At 49.6% G+C, this 16237-nt stretch overlaps 6 protein-coding genes across 6 annotated transcripts; 3 read left to right on the top strand and 3 right to left on the bottom strand.

Moving 5' to 3' along the window:
* Window positions 1–102: 102 nt before the first annotated feature.
* On the bottom strand, window positions 103–658 carry PFLUO_LOCUS9096 (uncharacterized protein; the record flags this gene model as incomplete). Its single annotated transcript, XM_073786886.1, has 3 exons — window positions 103–384; window positions 441–576; window positions 627–658. The coding sequence occupies 3 exons, from the start codon at window positions 656–658 to the stop codon at window positions 103–105; spliced, it is 450 nt and encodes a 149-aa protein (XP_073643098.1).
* A 364-nt stretch (window positions 659–1022) lies between these two features.
* Window positions 1023–2648, bottom strand: PFLUO_LOCUS9095 (uncharacterized protein; the record flags this gene model as incomplete). Its single annotated transcript, XM_073786885.1, has 4 exons — window positions 1023–1228; window positions 1290–2286; window positions 2335–2375; window positions 2423–2648. The coding sequence occupies 4 exons, from the start codon at window positions 2646–2648 to the stop codon at window positions 1023–1025; spliced, it is 1470 nt and encodes a 489-aa protein (XP_073643097.1).
* A 341-nt stretch (window positions 2649–2989) lies between these two features.
* PFLUO_LOCUS9094 (pre-mRNA cleavage and polyadenylation factor (CPF) complex subunit) lies at window positions 2990–4964 on the top strand (the record flags this gene model as incomplete). The annotated part of the gene is made up of 4 exons (XM_073786884.1): window positions 2990–3077; window positions 3135–3250; window positions 3305–3505; window positions 3558–4964. The coding sequence occupies 4 exons, from the start codon at window positions 2990–2992 to the stop codon at window positions 4962–4964; spliced, it is 1812 nt and encodes a 603-aa protein (XP_073643096.1).
* Window positions 4965–6360: 1396 nt separating this feature from the next.
* PFLUO_LOCUS9093 (uncharacterized protein) lies at window positions 6361–6859 on the bottom strand (the record flags this gene model as incomplete). Its single annotated transcript, XM_073786883.1, has 2 exons — window positions 6361–6605; window positions 6664–6859. 2 exons carry the CDS (start codon window positions 6857–6859, stop codon window positions 6361–6363), a joined length of 441 nt encoding a protein of 146 aa, XP_073643095.1.
* Window positions 6860–8722: 1863 nt separating this feature from the next.
* PFLUO_LOCUS9092 (uncharacterized protein) lies at window positions 8723–10625 on the top strand (the record flags this gene model as incomplete). Its single annotated transcript, XM_073786882.1, has 2 exons — window positions 8723–10415; window positions 10480–10625. 2 exons carry the CDS (start codon window positions 8723–8725, stop codon window positions 10623–10625), a joined length of 1839 nt encoding a protein of 612 aa, XP_073643094.1.
* A 3714-nt stretch (window positions 10626–14339) lies between these two features.
* Window positions 14340–15868, top strand: PFLUO_LOCUS9091 (uncharacterized protein; the record flags this gene model as incomplete). The annotated part of the gene is made up of 3 exons (XM_073786881.1): window positions 14340–14349; window positions 14405–14564; window positions 14614–15868. 3 exons carry the CDS (start codon window positions 14340–14342, stop codon window positions 15866–15868), a joined length of 1425 nt encoding a protein of 474 aa, XP_073643093.1.
* Between the last annotated feature and the right edge of the window lie 369 nt (window positions 15869–16237).

Below are 16237 nucleotides of genomic sequence, written 5' to 3'. Positions count from 1 at the left end.
ACTTCACCGCTTTACACATCCGCAGATCCACTCTCCTTACAAGCAAGCAACCGGGAAGGATTCAATTCAATGCCTTGAGGATCTAATCGCAAGGTGATGGTATTACAGCAAGTCGCGTCCAACGCCAAACACACTCAATCCCCACAGCGCACCCTGCGCCAACCAGAAAAACCCACCCATCATGCGTCCCTTGCCCTGCGGCTTGCCCGAGTAGACATAGCCATACAGGAACAGACAGCGCATGGCCACCCACGTAGCGCCAATGGCCGTCGCATACTCGGGGTACTTCAGGCCAGCGACGAGGGTAAAGAGCATAGTCTGCGGGGCGTTCTCGAGGAAGTTGGCGTGGGCGCGCTGGGCGCAGTTGAACTGCTCGGCCGAGGGCTGGACGGACATTCATCGTTAATAAGTTAGATAGAAAGGGAGGGAGGGAGACTGACATTCGCCTTGCACTGCTCAACGGTGGCGTAGCTGTGCGGGTAGGGCACTTGGGCCTTCTTACGGCAGCTACCAGTGATTCCACCGTGGATGAAGCTCAGGACGGGGATGGCGCCGAGGCCGACCGCGATGACGGCACTAGTGGGGTTAGTTGGCGAGAGATAGAGAGATAGAAGGAATGAACGCACCCGTAGTTGTTGGGGACTGTGATGGAGACCATTTTGACTGTCTTGAATAACTGGACGAACTGAGTCGAGTCCAGGGGCACGCGGAGAAGCTTTTTAAGTTCCTGACGGGAGCCGGACCTTGGCTTCGCCGAACAGGGCTCGGGCCTTCAATCTATCCGACTCGGGGTTTTGAAATAGGTGTCCGTTCGATGCCATGATGATGATTACTATTCACTATTATTCGATAGCCTGAATGTGATGACAGTCGTAGGAAATATATTTTGGCTTCTGCCAACAACAATGCCATTGTGCTTGTGCCAGTCATCATATGGGTCCCGGCGTGATTGAAATAATTCACCAATTATCAGATCAAAATGCTAAATCGTGTATGCAGTCGTCAACAGATCCTTTCAAATATTACGGCCGCATCTTGCTCACGCTGCCGTACTTGGCCTGCCACGCGAAAAAGTACAAGAGCGCCCCGAGGGGCTGGCCCACAAGACAGAAGCTCACCCAGAAAATACAGTTCCCGATCGTCTTGCCCAGCGGATCGCGCTTTTTCTCCAAAGGCGCGGTGAGGACGATCAGGGGTAGCTGGAACATCATCCCCGCGAATGCGACTCCTGAATGGACTGACATCAGTACCGGCATAGTAGATCCAAAGAAAAGAAAGAGAATATATACCAATGAAATTATGCGTGGGAATGCCCACCAGCATCTCGTGCAGAATGGCCGACAGCGCAAACACCACCCCGCTCGCCGCCAGCGGACTCCAGCCCCGGCCGACGAGCGGCGAATAGACATGTCGCTTCATGAAGAGGTATACCGGTCGATTCCATGACCTCCAATACATACCCAGACTCGAGCTGTTCCACCAATCCGTGTAAAACTCGCGGTCTCCAAACCGCATCACCTCGGCCAGTGCGTTCATGAGGGCCTGGAACAGGGCAAAGAACCCGGCGAGCCAAATGACCAGCGAAATTGTGGACAATTTCATCACACGCTCCAGAATGGAGGCGATGTCCATAACGGCGATCTTTTCGATCGAGTTGCGCAGGACGGGGGCCGCGTATTGCGCCGAGAGGAGCCAAATGAATACCGAGAGACCTGCGAATTCTGCCAGGCGCTTCGCAACAAAGGACCAGCGGATGGATGAGGTGCGCGGGTAGACGGGCTGGTAGACCAGGGTCGGCGCGAGCCAGAAGTAGCTCAGGTTGCTAATGGTGATGTTGCGCGGGTATGGACACGATGAGTAAATCTCCGGCAGACCCGGGTCGGCAGAGGGATTGAGTAGCGCGAGACGCAGGTCCCGATTGGTGAACGCAAAGGAGCAGTTCTTTAGCCAGACAATGATGGCGTGCAACTCGCAAATGGTCCCGATGCCTGGGTGGTGGATATAGAAATAGACCACGAAGCTGGTGACGGCCAGACACAGGGTGGCATTCGCTGTATGCAGAAAGGCCGTATAGGGCCAGGTGGATTGGAACACCTTTTGGTCGTATTCCTTTTCTTCGGCGGTCTTTTTCTGCAGGCCAATGGTCTTTTTGGCTGCTCCTGCGGCGGCCGACTCGATCAGATAGGCCACGAATAAATGGCACGGCACCAATGCGAAGAGAATCGAGCCTAGGATCAGGTCTTGTCTGCGGTAGTCGTGGCATTTGATGCAGATTAGAACTCCATACTGCGGTGGCTGTCAGCTTGCTCGGGATTCGTGGTTGCAAGCACATACCTTCATGAAGTTCTCAATGATCAATCGCAGATTCATCGCCACTATTCGCATCAACAGATGTCCATTTAGCATGATCCAAACCCCTTACCGAGGACCAGCACCATCAGATTCCTAAACCCCAGAAAACTGGGCGTCACATTCGCATCGCGACTGAGACTGGAATGTCTCTGCTTCAAGTGATAGGCAGCCACATGTCGATACTTGCTACGCCGGGGCTTGGACTGCGATGAGCTCAGCGCAGCGTTTACAATTGTCTCGGCTGCTGCATGCGTCGATTGAGACGACGCCGTCTTCGTGGCTTCGGTCTGCGTCATATTGCCTGGGTCTGGGGGAGCTGAGCCGAGCCAAGCTGAGCAGAGGTCAGATCGTAGTTATCCACCGTGCTAGGAAGCCCGCAGACGAATCAAACACCACGAGCGACACAGGTGAATGGCAGGAATGCAGAATGCCCTCGCATGGCAGGAGGAAGAGGAAGAAGAAGAAGCCTGCTAAACACGCAAATAAGAATCCAGCACTCGACATCGGCGGGGGAAAGAGCATCATAGCGCAACAACAGAGATAAGCCGGTATCAGCACGTGCCCTGCTAGGAGACTTCCGCGATCACCTCTCACCTACTCCAAGTCTGCGAGGTGCACACACATACCACAACCAGGTATGGCCTACTACGACGACCATGGGGACCAGGCCGGGGGCCGGTTCACGAAGAACTATGACAGCGGTCCGATGGGACCCCGGCGACCACGTATGTGATGCTGTGGAGGTTGCGATTCCCAGCGCGCGCTCGACTAACAACAACCAGGACTCGTCACGGATTACGGCTCGTCGATGGTGCAATGGATGCGCACGCGGCGCCCGCAGTATAGAGGAGGTCACCGCATGGAGACTGAGCGACCGAGTGCGAGTTTCATGTTGGATGTAGGTGTGCTCGGAGCCTTCACGGTTACAACCAGTCTGATTGATTTGTGCTAGATGCTTCCACCCATGGCCCGACCTTATTCCCCCGCCGATAGCATCCCCGTGCGACACTTACATCAGTCGATTGGAAAGTCGAAGAAGCCCATTACCGTGGTGCGATGGACGCCCGAAGGGAGACGCTTGTTGACCGGTGGACATACGGGGGAGTTTATGCTCTGGAACGGAACGGCCTTTAATTTTGAGACGGTCATGGATGTGCGTATTCCCTGTGTCTTTTTTTATCTTGCGATGTACTAATTCCTGGCAGGCACACTACGATCAAATCCAAGCGGGTGTCACCTCGATCGCGTTCTCTCATAGCCAGGACTGGCTGATTTCTGGCGGCCAAAGAGGCGACATCAAATACTGGCGGCCGAATTTTAACAACGTCGAGACGATCGATGACGCGCACCACGATGCAGTTCGTGACCTGGCGTGGGCGCCCGGCGATACCAAGTTCCTGTCCGCGTCAGACGACACGACACTCAAGATCTTCGATTTCACTTCTCGAACCTGCGATGCCGTGCTGTCTGGACACAACTGGGATGTCAAATCCTGTGATTGGCATCCGACAAAGGGTCTGTTGGTGTCTGGGTCGAAAGATCACCAGGTCAAGTTCTGGGATCCTCGCACGACGCGGTGTCTGACGACCCTCCACAGCCACAAGAACATCGTCAATACCACGCGCTTCTCCCGGGTGAATAGCAATCTGCTCGCGACATCATCGCGAGATCAGACTGCAAGGGTCTTTGATTTACGCATGATGCGGGATATTTGCATTCTACGCGGGCATGAGAAACCGCTCTCGTCATTGACGTGGCATCCGATTCACAGCAACTTGATTTCCACCGGCAGCGAGGACGGATCTTTGCACCATTATTTACTGGATGAACCAAATCTGCCCAGCGGCCAGATGCCCACGGTGGCTCCGTACGACAGCCCAGACCCCGCCAACACCCCAGCGCAGGTGATCTACCCAGCGCATCGTATCCAATACGCGCACGGGGCCACGATCTGGTCATTGGACTGGCACCCGCTGGGCCATATCCTAGCATCCGGATCTAAAGACAACTTTACTCGATTCTGGTCCCGCAACCGTCCGGGAGAGACAAGCTACCTGAAAGACCGGTTCCACATCGGCGAAGAGGCCGCCGAGGCCCAAGGGACATGGAGTCGCGGCTTTGGCCGGAAACAGATGCGCGAGGAAGAGGAACAAGAAATGGAGGACGAAGCAGACAGCCTGGTGGACCAGCGACGGCCCGGCGCGCCTTCTCTGCCGGGTATCCAAAGCGCTCAGCCTGATGTACCGGGACTGTTGCCGGGTATTGGCGCTGCGCAGCCTCCACCGCCACCCTCACTGCCAGGCATGCCTGGTGCCATTCCGGGCATGGACCCAGGTCGCTTGGCTGCTCTGTTGTCTGCCCAGCAACCCCCGCAGTTGCATAGCAATACTCCGCCACAAGGAATACCGGGGTTCCCAATGATGCCGGGAATGGGAGGTCCACCACCACCACCGGGTGCTCCGCCAATGAATGTCGACATGGCACAGCTGCAGAAACAGCTGCTTGCGCAGGGCTTCCCGATGCCGCAAATGTCTGGACCTCCCGGTGCATTTGGTGCCGGCGGGCTACCTGGTTTGCATGGAAGCGGGACACCAGACAGCAACAGAAGATAATTGTCTGCAAAATAGGCGTACGGACACAGCATGGGTATGGCTGTTCGGGCTATGCGATATCCGGATGTATAATAGGAAGGCGTTTGAATGTCTCATAAGCATTATACTCGTGAATGCGACTGTTCTTTTTGGTCGCCTTCGTTTCTGAGTAAGGTGTAGCTCAGGACCATAACCATTCATTTGAACAAGCCGGGCACGCTGTCTTGGTTTGCCCTTTCCGTGTGTAGGAGGTGTTCCGTATAATCTTCAGTGTAGGTGGAGGAGATGGTCACCACCAATGTGACCCGGAGCGAAAGTGTCCTCCTCAAAGACCACCTTGCATCGGGAAGCTGGTCAATATGAGAACCATGACATTGACAGCGCCCCAAATCATGGGCAACCAAGTCGACATTCTAAAGTTTCCCGCTTCATAAACGGCACCAATACTATTCCATCAATTTCGATTTAGCACATCCATCTTCCAATATCCTCTTTCTTGTACAGTATCTCCATTGTCCTTGGAGTAGAAGGGAAAGAGAACGGAAACGAAAATAAATACTCACATAAGTCCCACGATACTCCCCGCCAACAATCCCTCCACGCCGGCAATGATACTATAAACGAGGGGGACGACCCAGATAACGCTCCAATTGCGACAATGCACCAGCACCGCGTACCCGGCGACGGTGAGGTGCGTCGCGGCGTAGAAGATCAGCGTCCAGTAGAGTGTGAAGCGCCATATGTCGGCCGTGTAGTAGAGGTAGTATGCGCGGTGGAAATGGGCTGGGAGTGGATAGTAGAGCGAAGGGAAGTTGGGGGTCTCGTAGTTGATCGGAACGCGGTTGTCGGCCATGTCATGGGTGTTGCTGGTACTTGCTGGGGCTGCCGAGGATGTCTCGGGCAGCTGGTGGGAGGAGTTAGATCATGATCTGAGTGTGGGTATGGATGAGTATGTGTGTAAATATGTTATTGTTGTTGTTGTCGAGCTCTGGTGTTGGAGCTGTGCAGGTAAGAGCCGGGCAGCTGTTTGCAGTGTTTGCTCAACATGGTTCTACTAAGCCTAATCAGGCACGAGGTATATTTGCTGCCTGTCAGAACGTCCTCTTTCTCTTTTTCTTTCGAATCGCCGCGCTAACACAGAGTCGAAGTCGGTTGTATTGTAAGGTAGTCTTAAAGTAACAGTTTAGTGATAGATTGTACATAATCGAGGGCTGGGTTTCGCTGTTAGTCCTATTGTTTTGGTATGTCCAATAGCCTTGATAGTAGCCTACAGTTCGGGTCCAAACCGCGCTCTCACCATCCGTGTTCAACAAGTCCGACTGCCACGAGTCGATCACAAGATGGGGATTTCATTAATTGGTTTTCTCAGCTTCTATTTATTCAGAAACTTCATAGAGATCCAATGCGGTAAAAAACCTCAAGCATTGCCATTTTTGTGCTCAGACCAGTGACTCTGAGAGTCATCTGTCTTCTCATCGCCGGCCACAACATCCGTAGCAACCGTATCACCAAAGAGAGCGCCAATCTCCTCCAGGGTCATTCCCTTGGTCTCAGGACAGCCAAACCACAAAAATGGGACACCTACGAATGGCACAATGATAAATACAAGGTAGAATCTCCAGCCAACAGAATCGAAGGCTACCGGCGCTGTCTGGGTATACACTAAAAACAGTCAGTACTGGTTCACTTTCTAGGCTATGATTAGAGGAAAGCAACTTACGTAACGTCATAGCAAATAGACCCATGACGGAGAATCCCATACCCTGTGCGCGTAAGTTTGTCGGGAACAGCTCCGAGCAGTAGACATAGCTGATTGCGTCGACACAGCCCCCGTAAAAAGTGACAAACAGGAAGAGAAACAAGACTCCAAATCCGTTTCCAACTTTGTTGGGACCGTTACCATATTGAGCAACCATAGCAGCTTCACATGCTACCATGGAGGCACACCCAACCTAATTACAGTTAGCGTCAGGATAATAAGATTCACCTCGAAGAGAAAGATGCGAACCATTCCAATGGACAGCATTCGTACACGTCCAATACGATCGACTATCATGGCACCGCAATAGTTAAGAATCGCCGCCCAAGTAGTATAGACACCATAGAGCATCAATGGCATCCAGCCCGAAAGCCCAAGTCCAGCATATAAAGTGACTTGATAGTTGTTGATCACCAGCACTCCGGTAGACTGAGCGAGACATCTATTAAATGGTAATGGTGAGTTTCTTCTCCGCTTTTAAGGAAACGGGAAGGGAAATCCTTACTGGACAAACAAGCCGATAAGGAATCTTCTCCTATGCGACGAGGATTTGAGAATAGTAATCAACCCGGCGGAGCTCCGAGAATCGATTTCAAGCTGACTCTCAATCTGACGAAACTCAAGCTCCGCCGGACTCATGCTATTGTTTGTGTTGTTTCCATCACTGTGTAGTCGATTCAAAATTTGTCGGGCACTTTCAAGTTTGCCGTTAGCTATCAGCCAGCGAGGAGACTCTGGTAACCAAGCAGAGCCGGCTAGTAATACCAATGGTGCGACGCCTGAAAAAAAAAAACTGGTTAACTTCCAAAGAGGTAGCTTGGGAGCTGAAACCCACATTGAAGTGCAAGACACAAGCGCCATTGTATTTGGGGGTTTTGTTCAAAATAGCACCCGAGTCCAGTCCAGGCGGCAAAAGCCTGTCATGCTGTCAGATATATTTCAAAGAAGGTTTCGAGAAGAACTCACATATCCAACTACTACCAGAGCTCCATGAGACCCGACCATTCTTCCTCGGTGAACAGGAGGGGAAATCTCGGACTGATACAAGGGAACGACCACATTGATCATTGCCGACCTATACTGGTCATCAGCATCAATTCGACCTTAATTTCCACAATACGCCGTGGCCAAACTCACCCGGCACCGTTCAAAAGCCTTCCTACCAGTAACATTGCAATGTGTACCGCAGCTGCTTGCAAAATGGCGGAGATCACACAAAGCGTGCATATCACCTGCACTGCCCGCTGCCGGCCCAGCCGATTCGCCATCCAGCCAGCTATACCACACCCAATAATGCCACCGGCATAGAAAATTCCTTGAGTTGCTGCCTCAACGTTATTATCATTTCGAGAGAGTCTATTTCATATTGTCCAACTTACTTCCGATGATAACTTGGGTGTGATCAGCCTTGGGGCCAGTCTCCGGGAGATCAAAATAATTGAAAAAAGAATCCAAATCCAGGACCGTTCCCATGATTGAATTGTTGAATCCATAAGTAATGGAGCCCAGGGTCGCGAAGAACACCACCAGATAGTTGTATCGATTTCCTTCAGGGGTAGACATGACTGAAGTATGGGATGATCTGTGCGCTTGGCAGTTCAGCAATACAGGTGGAAAGGCAGTGTAGGAGAGGCACCTGCATGAGATTGTCCAGTCAATGCTCTGTGAAAAACCAGGGTTAGATTAATTATCCCCGCAATCCGGGGCAAAATAGAATGTGCGTGTTGTGATCATGAGGGTTGGCCTCTTGTCTCCATTAGAGTTCCGGCTTTTGAGCGGAGACCCCCACCCAAGTGGGGGTTAGCCCGGTTCAGTGTTGAGGGGAAGTTGATTGCTATTGCCGAGGTCGAGACATGGAACAAGGTGTTGTTTTATAAATCTGTGACGATAACTTCCTTAGTGATTTATTTATCACGCATATTGAAGTTTAAATAAGCATCATTTCGTCCCTCGATACTGAATTGAACACACCAAGATCTTCTCTATCCGTCTTTTGTATCTCCACCGGAATACCAGAACGATGGGGTCTATAGCAGCTCGTCAACCCGTGCGAGTAATCTCCGTTTCCGGAGCAGTTACTGATCTACCCGAAAACCTGGTTGAGGCAGCGAGTCACGCAAATGTCGACTTCATTGTCGGGGACTGGATGTCCGAGTATAACATGACCATACGGGGTAGCAGCAAGATTGCAAACGTCGATAACGCGCAAGCAGAAGCTGCATTTGAACATACATTTTTGGAAGCACTTGAACCGGCTCTCGAATCACTTGCAACACGCGACATAAAACTTGCCGTGAACGCGGGGTCCTCGGATACGCTCAGGCTTTGTCAATCTGTGGAGAAACTCGTGAAAGAGAAAGACCTGAGCCTGACCGTGGCCTGGGTGGAAGGCGATGAAGTCTTTGATATAATTCAGCGGCATCGAAAGCAAGGAAATAAATTTCGCAATATTACCACCGGACAGTATCTCGACGACTGGAAATACGAGCCGATCTATGCGCAGTGCTACCTTGGTTCATGGGGCATTACTGAGTCATTTAGAAATGGCGCCGATATTGTTATTTGTGGTCGTGTAGCAGATGCTGCACCTATAATGGCAGCGGCGGCCTTTTGGCATGGCTGGTCAAACTCCTCTTACGAGGAACTAGCCCATTCACTCATTGCTGGGCATTTGATTGAGTGTTCTACCTACGTAACTGGTGGTAATTTCACGGGATTTAAATCTCTGCCACAATGTGGTAGCCCGTTTCTCAACTTGCCTATTGCAACTATACGGAGTGATGGTACTTTTTCGATTGGTATGCACGAGACTCCAGAGCGCGGCGGCCAAGTTTCCTTTGACACCTGTCGTTCACAACTTCTCTACGAGCTTCAGGGGAAGCGCTACTACAACTCTGATGTTGTCGCAATTGTTGATCAGATCAAGATGGAACCTGACGGTCCCAACTCCGTCTTTGTGAACAACATAAAATGGGAAAAGCCGCCTCCAACAACCAAGGTTGGCCTTACAGCCAAAGGAGGATTCCAAGCGGAGGTTCATTACTTTGCAGTTGGTCTTGATATCCCCGAAAAATCATCCCTGTTGGAGAAGCAGCTTCGGTCGTACCTAGATCGTGGCCAATTTTCACTGCTCAAAGTCACGACCTCTGGCTGTGCTCAGCCAAATCCAGCCTCCCAAGATGAAGCTACTGTTGATATTCGCATTTTTGCCCAAGCTGAATCGGAAGATACATTCACACCCAAGAATTTCCTCCGACCCTGCTTGAATATCATCATGTCAACTTACCCTGGAGCAACCTTTGCCATCGACAATCGGCAAGCATTGCCAAAGCCCTATTTTGAATATTTTGTCACGATATTTCCACAATCCGAGGTTAATCATGTTGCCCACATCCCTTCGCGCAACTGGTCGAAGCCAATAGCTGCCCCCGAAGATACGGTTCCCTATCAGTTCGAGCAAGATATTCAGGAGGGTCCTATAGAGGTGGATGTGTTGCGTGATTTCGGACCAACTACTATAGCTCCACTTGGTTATATCGTTCATGCTCGTTCTGGAGATAAGGGATCCGATTGTAATGTTGGGTTTTATGCCCGGAACAAGGATGAGTGGTTATGGCTACGCTCCTTACTGACTATCCAGCGAGTTAAGGAACTTCTTCAAAATGATTATAATGGGAAGCGAATTGAGAGATTCGAGCTTCCAAACATTCAAGGTATGTTTTGACAAAACCCAAGTACCGTTAGTGCCGTATATCTGATCTACATTGCTCTCCGCAGCGGTGCATTTTCTGTTGAAAGACCACCTCGATCGTGGTGTCGCCTCAACTTCAACATATGATGCGTTGGGCAAAAACGTTGCAGAATATCTTCGTGCAAAACATATCCCAATTCCTGACCAGTTTCTGGCTCGTGGAAAAATCTAAATGTATATAGTCGCTTTTACTGACGACGTGATATTGGTGATGGTAACACTGCCTCTTCGAATTGCGACAGGGTAACTAAAATAAAAAAATCTTGTTGTTACATTTCATAGTCGGATAGCTGCTACCTCCGTGCACCTCGTACTCTACCGCCCAAATCAAGTACTGACCTTCCAAATCAACAATATTGCGGAAATTACAGAAATCACCTGCGTAAGACTTGTCTAGAGCCAGTGAAGATTCGAGACCAATGATTAGACTTTTGTCTCAAGTGACATGTGTTGATATGATTGATATGAGAGAGAAGTGTGTCATTGTTACATGGGAGGAGTGAGCTAAGAGGCCATCTTCGGCATCCCGGAAGGAATGACTGAGCTAGAAAATGAATGACAGAAAATGTGTCAGTTTGATCATGTCGTAATTGGGGACAGCTCTTCAAACGATCGCATTCCAAAAAGCCACTTTCCACCAGTGGCACTCCATTGAATCACTGCGCCCGCATACGCTCTCATCGCGTCTTCATACTTGGAGATGCTGGTACTATTCAATCCTGTCTCACTCAAGGTTTGCGCCAAAAACGCGGCATCCCTGAGGGCTGTCGTAGCTCCAGCAGCAGAGGTGGGTGACATGGCATGAATTGCATCCCCAATGAGAGTGACACGGCTTGATGTCTCCCACAGCGGTATATCTGGCTGTACAGTCGCAACACGTAGAATAGAAGTTTTGCTTGCCTCTTGAAAGGCGAATAAAGCGTGAAAAGACGAATCCCATTCTGCTGTCATCTTCTTGGCCAGATCAGCTACCTCCTCGGTTGGAAGCTTTAATAGTTTGTCGTCTGCCATGTCGAACATATCTTTTCGTGAAACCAGCACCCAATATATGTAGTCCTCTGGTATGTGGGTATTTGGCTCGTCACGCTTGAATCGCATTGGCTCCAGCAGTAGACTCAAGGGAATCGGCCCCGAGCGATCCTGTACAAGAGTCAGGCCATTGAGAGCTCTCACGTGGAATTGATCGAGGAGAGCTTTCGTAATCATGGTTTTTCCGAATATCCATCGTGCTTCCGTATCAAAGATTTGAAAGTCTGGAAGGAATTGTTGTCTGATCCGCGAAAAAGTGCCATCTGCTCCCACAAGGAAAGAGCCTTCTTGCTCAGAACCATCCATAAAGCGTACTTTGACACCTCTATCAGATGCGCTATATGACGAGAACTCTTTCCCGAATTGCACAAAATCCTCAATACCGTGCATCAGAACTTGCCTGAGCACGTTGCGGTCGGCATTAAGGGGTTGAATCTCGCTAGTCGGTGGAGGTCCAATTTTCATTTCAACATCTTGGCCGTTAAAAGCGTTCAGATGCGTATTCGGTCTAATGCCAGCAGAGCAATAGGCGCAACTGGAAACCAAAAGGGAGAACAATTTTGGAGGAAGGGCATCAGTAAGCGCCGCAATGCCATCGCCATTGATTCGAACCCGGTAACCTTGGGTGCGAAAACTGAGAGATGGATCTCGTTCAAAGACACGAAAGGGGATCTCTCGCTTTGACAGAGCTTGTGCAAGGACAAGGCCAGAGATTCCTGCGCCACATATTAGAACCGGCGAGCTTTGGTGTATCATTTTGAACAAGAAAAGGAAGATCTATTTTTGAAAAGCTAGAGCTAGAAAGGGTGGCTTTATAAGGTACGAAGCGAAGTTCGGTTGATCGGTCTCGTTAAGGGCCGACACAATTTCCCGAGCTCGGGATTTTCCGAAAAAGGAAAGACGTCGGAGATGGCTAAGAAGAATCCCAATCGGGTTGTAAAGGATATATCACTCACGATAGAACGTCGAGTATCTTATGGAGACGCCGGACAAACACTCCTCTAAATTTCTATTTCTACACCATAGAACACCCAACTGGTTTAACATTCTTCAAGCCCGAGGTCTGTCGGGGCAGCATTTATTGATGCAGGATATCAAATAGTGTAGCACTAATATACAAATAGTCGTTCGTACTTAACAATCGAAATAGCACTCACAGCCTTGATTAGCATAAAAAGGCCCACCGCCACTGTACGTCTTACACGTAGAGTCGCTAACATCTTCACTATTGTAGAATGTGCTTCCGAGTTGAGCAACACAATTTGATAGCGAGTAGTCTCCCGAGCCAACGGACCAACCAGTGCTATTGGTATACGTGCCGTTAGAGAAAATCCAGTAGTCCTGCTGGTTCTTTTGATAGGCCTGAAACGAGAACTGAGAACCATTCGGATATGTGAAGAGACCATAGTGGTCGAATATTGCCGTGTTGGCTCCTGCGCCCGACGCAGGGTCACCTCCGGGGATGTCTTCGCTGTGGAGTTCGAGACCAATGGTGCAGGTGTCGCTGCGCTTGCTGTGTGGGACGGCAGCTGTGGAAAGAATGAGGCCTAAGCCGAGCGTAGTTGAGAAGATAGTTCCGAATTGCATGTTTGGTAGTTGTGTTCAAGATAGGTAAACAAATTTGAGGGTTGTTGTGGTTAATGCCGTCAACTTTCGAATTGAGGAGACACCTTTATAGTTTTACGAGCTGGGGGGCAGACGTACCATTCTCCGCTAAAATTGCCTCCTTCTCCTAGAGACCATGGCAAACCCACTGATGAAACATATTGGACTGCTACGCTGAAGTAATAAAGGATGGTCCGGCCCCAGATCTACCTGCCACCAGCTCCTTATCTGGAGACTTGCGCAAGAAATAAAGGTTATCGAGAGGCTGTTTGTCCAAGCTTGTGGGCCCAGATCTTCCTTTGAGATATGCCTCGTCTCACCCTCGACGAGGTGACGTATGGGGCGAAAAGAGTATGTTTTCCATTTGCTTGCTGGTGAATAGTTTCGACATGAGATATCAGAACACAATTAGGCTTCTCATGCATATTGAACCTATCTTTTTTTTTACCTCTTCAATCAATATGGGCGAGAAGCGATTAGAATAAGATGAGGCAAATTAAAGATGGTATTGAAGAACCACTTCAGCATTTTTACACGCATTGATCACCACTCAGAGATTCGCCCCCAAACCCCATTTTTAGAAAGAGTGGGGGTGAGGTGGATTATGACCACATACCACAATACAAGGCAGCGGGCTCATTGTTCTTGGAGAAGAAGTGGAAACATAAATATTCCCCACAACATGACATTTGGCCCTCGATCATGTGATGGCGTCTAAGGTTGATCCTCTCGTGCGGGGACTCCCTGTTTCCCACTCCGTTGGTCCTGCTTTCTTGAAAGTGGGAGTTGAATATTCAACATGCGAGCATCTATCAACTTGGCTTGCGTGTCAGCAGTGCTGGCAGTGCTATTGTATGGTAAATATGCATACAGCCGCGACCCGGGTCTGACGTTCCAGCCAGTAGATGGTGTGTTGGATTACATCAACCATGCAGCTACGCCAAAGAAGCCAAATATTCTCTTCATCATCACGGATGACCAAGGTATTTAAACTAGAACGCGATTATTATCAAGTAGCATTCTAATTATTTTGGTTAGATTTGCTCATGAATTCTATGGATTTCATGCCCACAGTCAAGGATAAGCTTGGACGCAATGGAGTCACATTTGAAAAGCATTACTGCACCAGCGCATTCTGTTGCCCATCTCGGGCCAGTTTATTTACTGGTAAATGCGTCCAGTAAGGCCTAGAACAGCATGAGATAAAGCACTGGCTAATTACAACAGCAATACCAATGTCACAGACGTAAAAATGCCGTGGGGTATGATCATTATTGCTATCAATGATATTGTTAGAATGTGCTGAGCATTGTATAGGTGGCTACCCGAAATTTATCACGCAAGGCCTCAATAACGACTATCTTCCTCTGTGGCTACAGGAAGGAGGCGTCAATACTTACTATGTGGGCAAATTTCTCAACGCCCACAGCACTCACAACTACCGAGATCCCATGGCCCCAGGGTGGACTAGTAGCAAGTATGGTCGAGATGTGGTGTCCCTTTTTTATATTTACTAATCTCGTCAGCTTTTTATTGCAGCCAGGGGTCTACGACTATCTGAACACATTCTGGGCGAAGAACCACGGGCCGTGGACGGCACATCCCGGTGAACATGCTATTGATATCACGACCAAAAACGCCTTGGAAATGCTTGACATTGCCGTCGAGGATGGGAAGCCTTTTTTCTTGACCGTTGCCCCGGCAGTGCCCCATATGGGAATTAATTCTACTACTCAAGAGACCTTCTTTCCCATTCCCCAGACAAAATGGGAAAATGCGTTCACGAACGAAAAAGTCCCGCGAACTCCGAATTGGAACCCAACAGAAGCTAGTGGTGCATCCTGGCTCTTGAACTTGCCTCATCAAAACACGTCTGTCGTGGATGGGCTAGACGAAATGTATCGTCGTCGCATACGTTGTGTCGCCGGTCTGGATGATATGGTTGGCGAGCTTATCGCCGCGCTAGAGAAGCATGGGATTCTGGATAATACCCATGTTATCTATACGACCGATAATGGATATCACATAGGCCAGCATCGCATGGGACCCGGCAAGAAGACTGGCTATGAGACAGATATCAACATCCCATTAGTGTGGCGCGGCCCTGGGGTGCCAGCTGGGAAAGTGACCAACGCAGTGTCGACACACACTGATCTTGCGCCTACCTGGTTGACGCTATTTGGGCTACCCCTGAGGACCAAATTAGATGGCCAAGCTATTCCAATCATTTTGAATCAGCCATCCCAAAAGAGTGGCGAACACGTCAACGTTGAGCTCTGGGGCAACGCGGCCCCGTACGAGGGTACGCTGCCTTACAGGAAGATCGGTTGGGGAGTAAAAGGGAAGCACGACAATACATATAAGGGACTACGTATCGTTGCAGATGAGTACAGCATCTACTATTCCGTCTGGTGCACAAACGAGCATGAGCTATACGACATGTTGACGGATGAGTACCAAATGGAGAATCTTCTTGCCGACACATGGGATATTCTTAATGTCCCAGAAGACAAGATCCTGCTCGGCTGGTCCTTGAGACAAGTTGTTACTAGACTTGATGCTCTTATGATGGTTTTAAAGACCTGCGTTGGCATCGAATGCACCCGTCCGTGGCTTCAAATTCACCCTCAGGGTAATGTTGAGACTCTCCAAGATGCACTGAATCCAAATTATGATCGATTCTACGAGTCTCAACCCAAGGTAGCGTTTTCTGCATGCAAATTGGGGTATTTAATCGAACATGAAGGCCCTCAGACGGTGATGAAGTATATTGAAAATTGAGATGAAATGGGGTCTTTGTGTGGAATAGGAGCAATCGGACGTTTGTTAGCTTATTGTTAAGTTGCTCCGTTTGTCTGACAGCATAAATCAAATAACTCTTCAGAAATTCCAAAGCAAGACTAGACTCTTTCCCGGGCTCGAGTACAGAGTAGACTTCTTATCAGATTCGCTAGGAGGCTCTTTGAGAGTGTGCACTAAGCATCGCTTGGACTACTGATGATGAGTTTGATATACCGTCTATAATTTTGTACTAATGTTCTAAATGCTTCGCAGCTTCAGGCCTATATACTATAGCACCACTTTTAAACAGCAGAGGTCATGACTCGTCTGTCACTTTCGTTATACTTTCCCCATTGTTCCGAGTCTTCT

Source organism: Penicillium psychrofluorescens (assembly GCF_964197705.1).
Source record: "Penicillium psychrofluorescens genome assembly, chromosome: 6".
Lineage (NCBI taxonomy): Eukaryota > Fungi > Ascomycota > Eurotiomycetes > Eurotiales > Aspergillaceae > Penicillium > Penicillium psychrofluorescens.
This window is presented reverse-complemented; position numbering and strand designations above follow the sequence as displayed.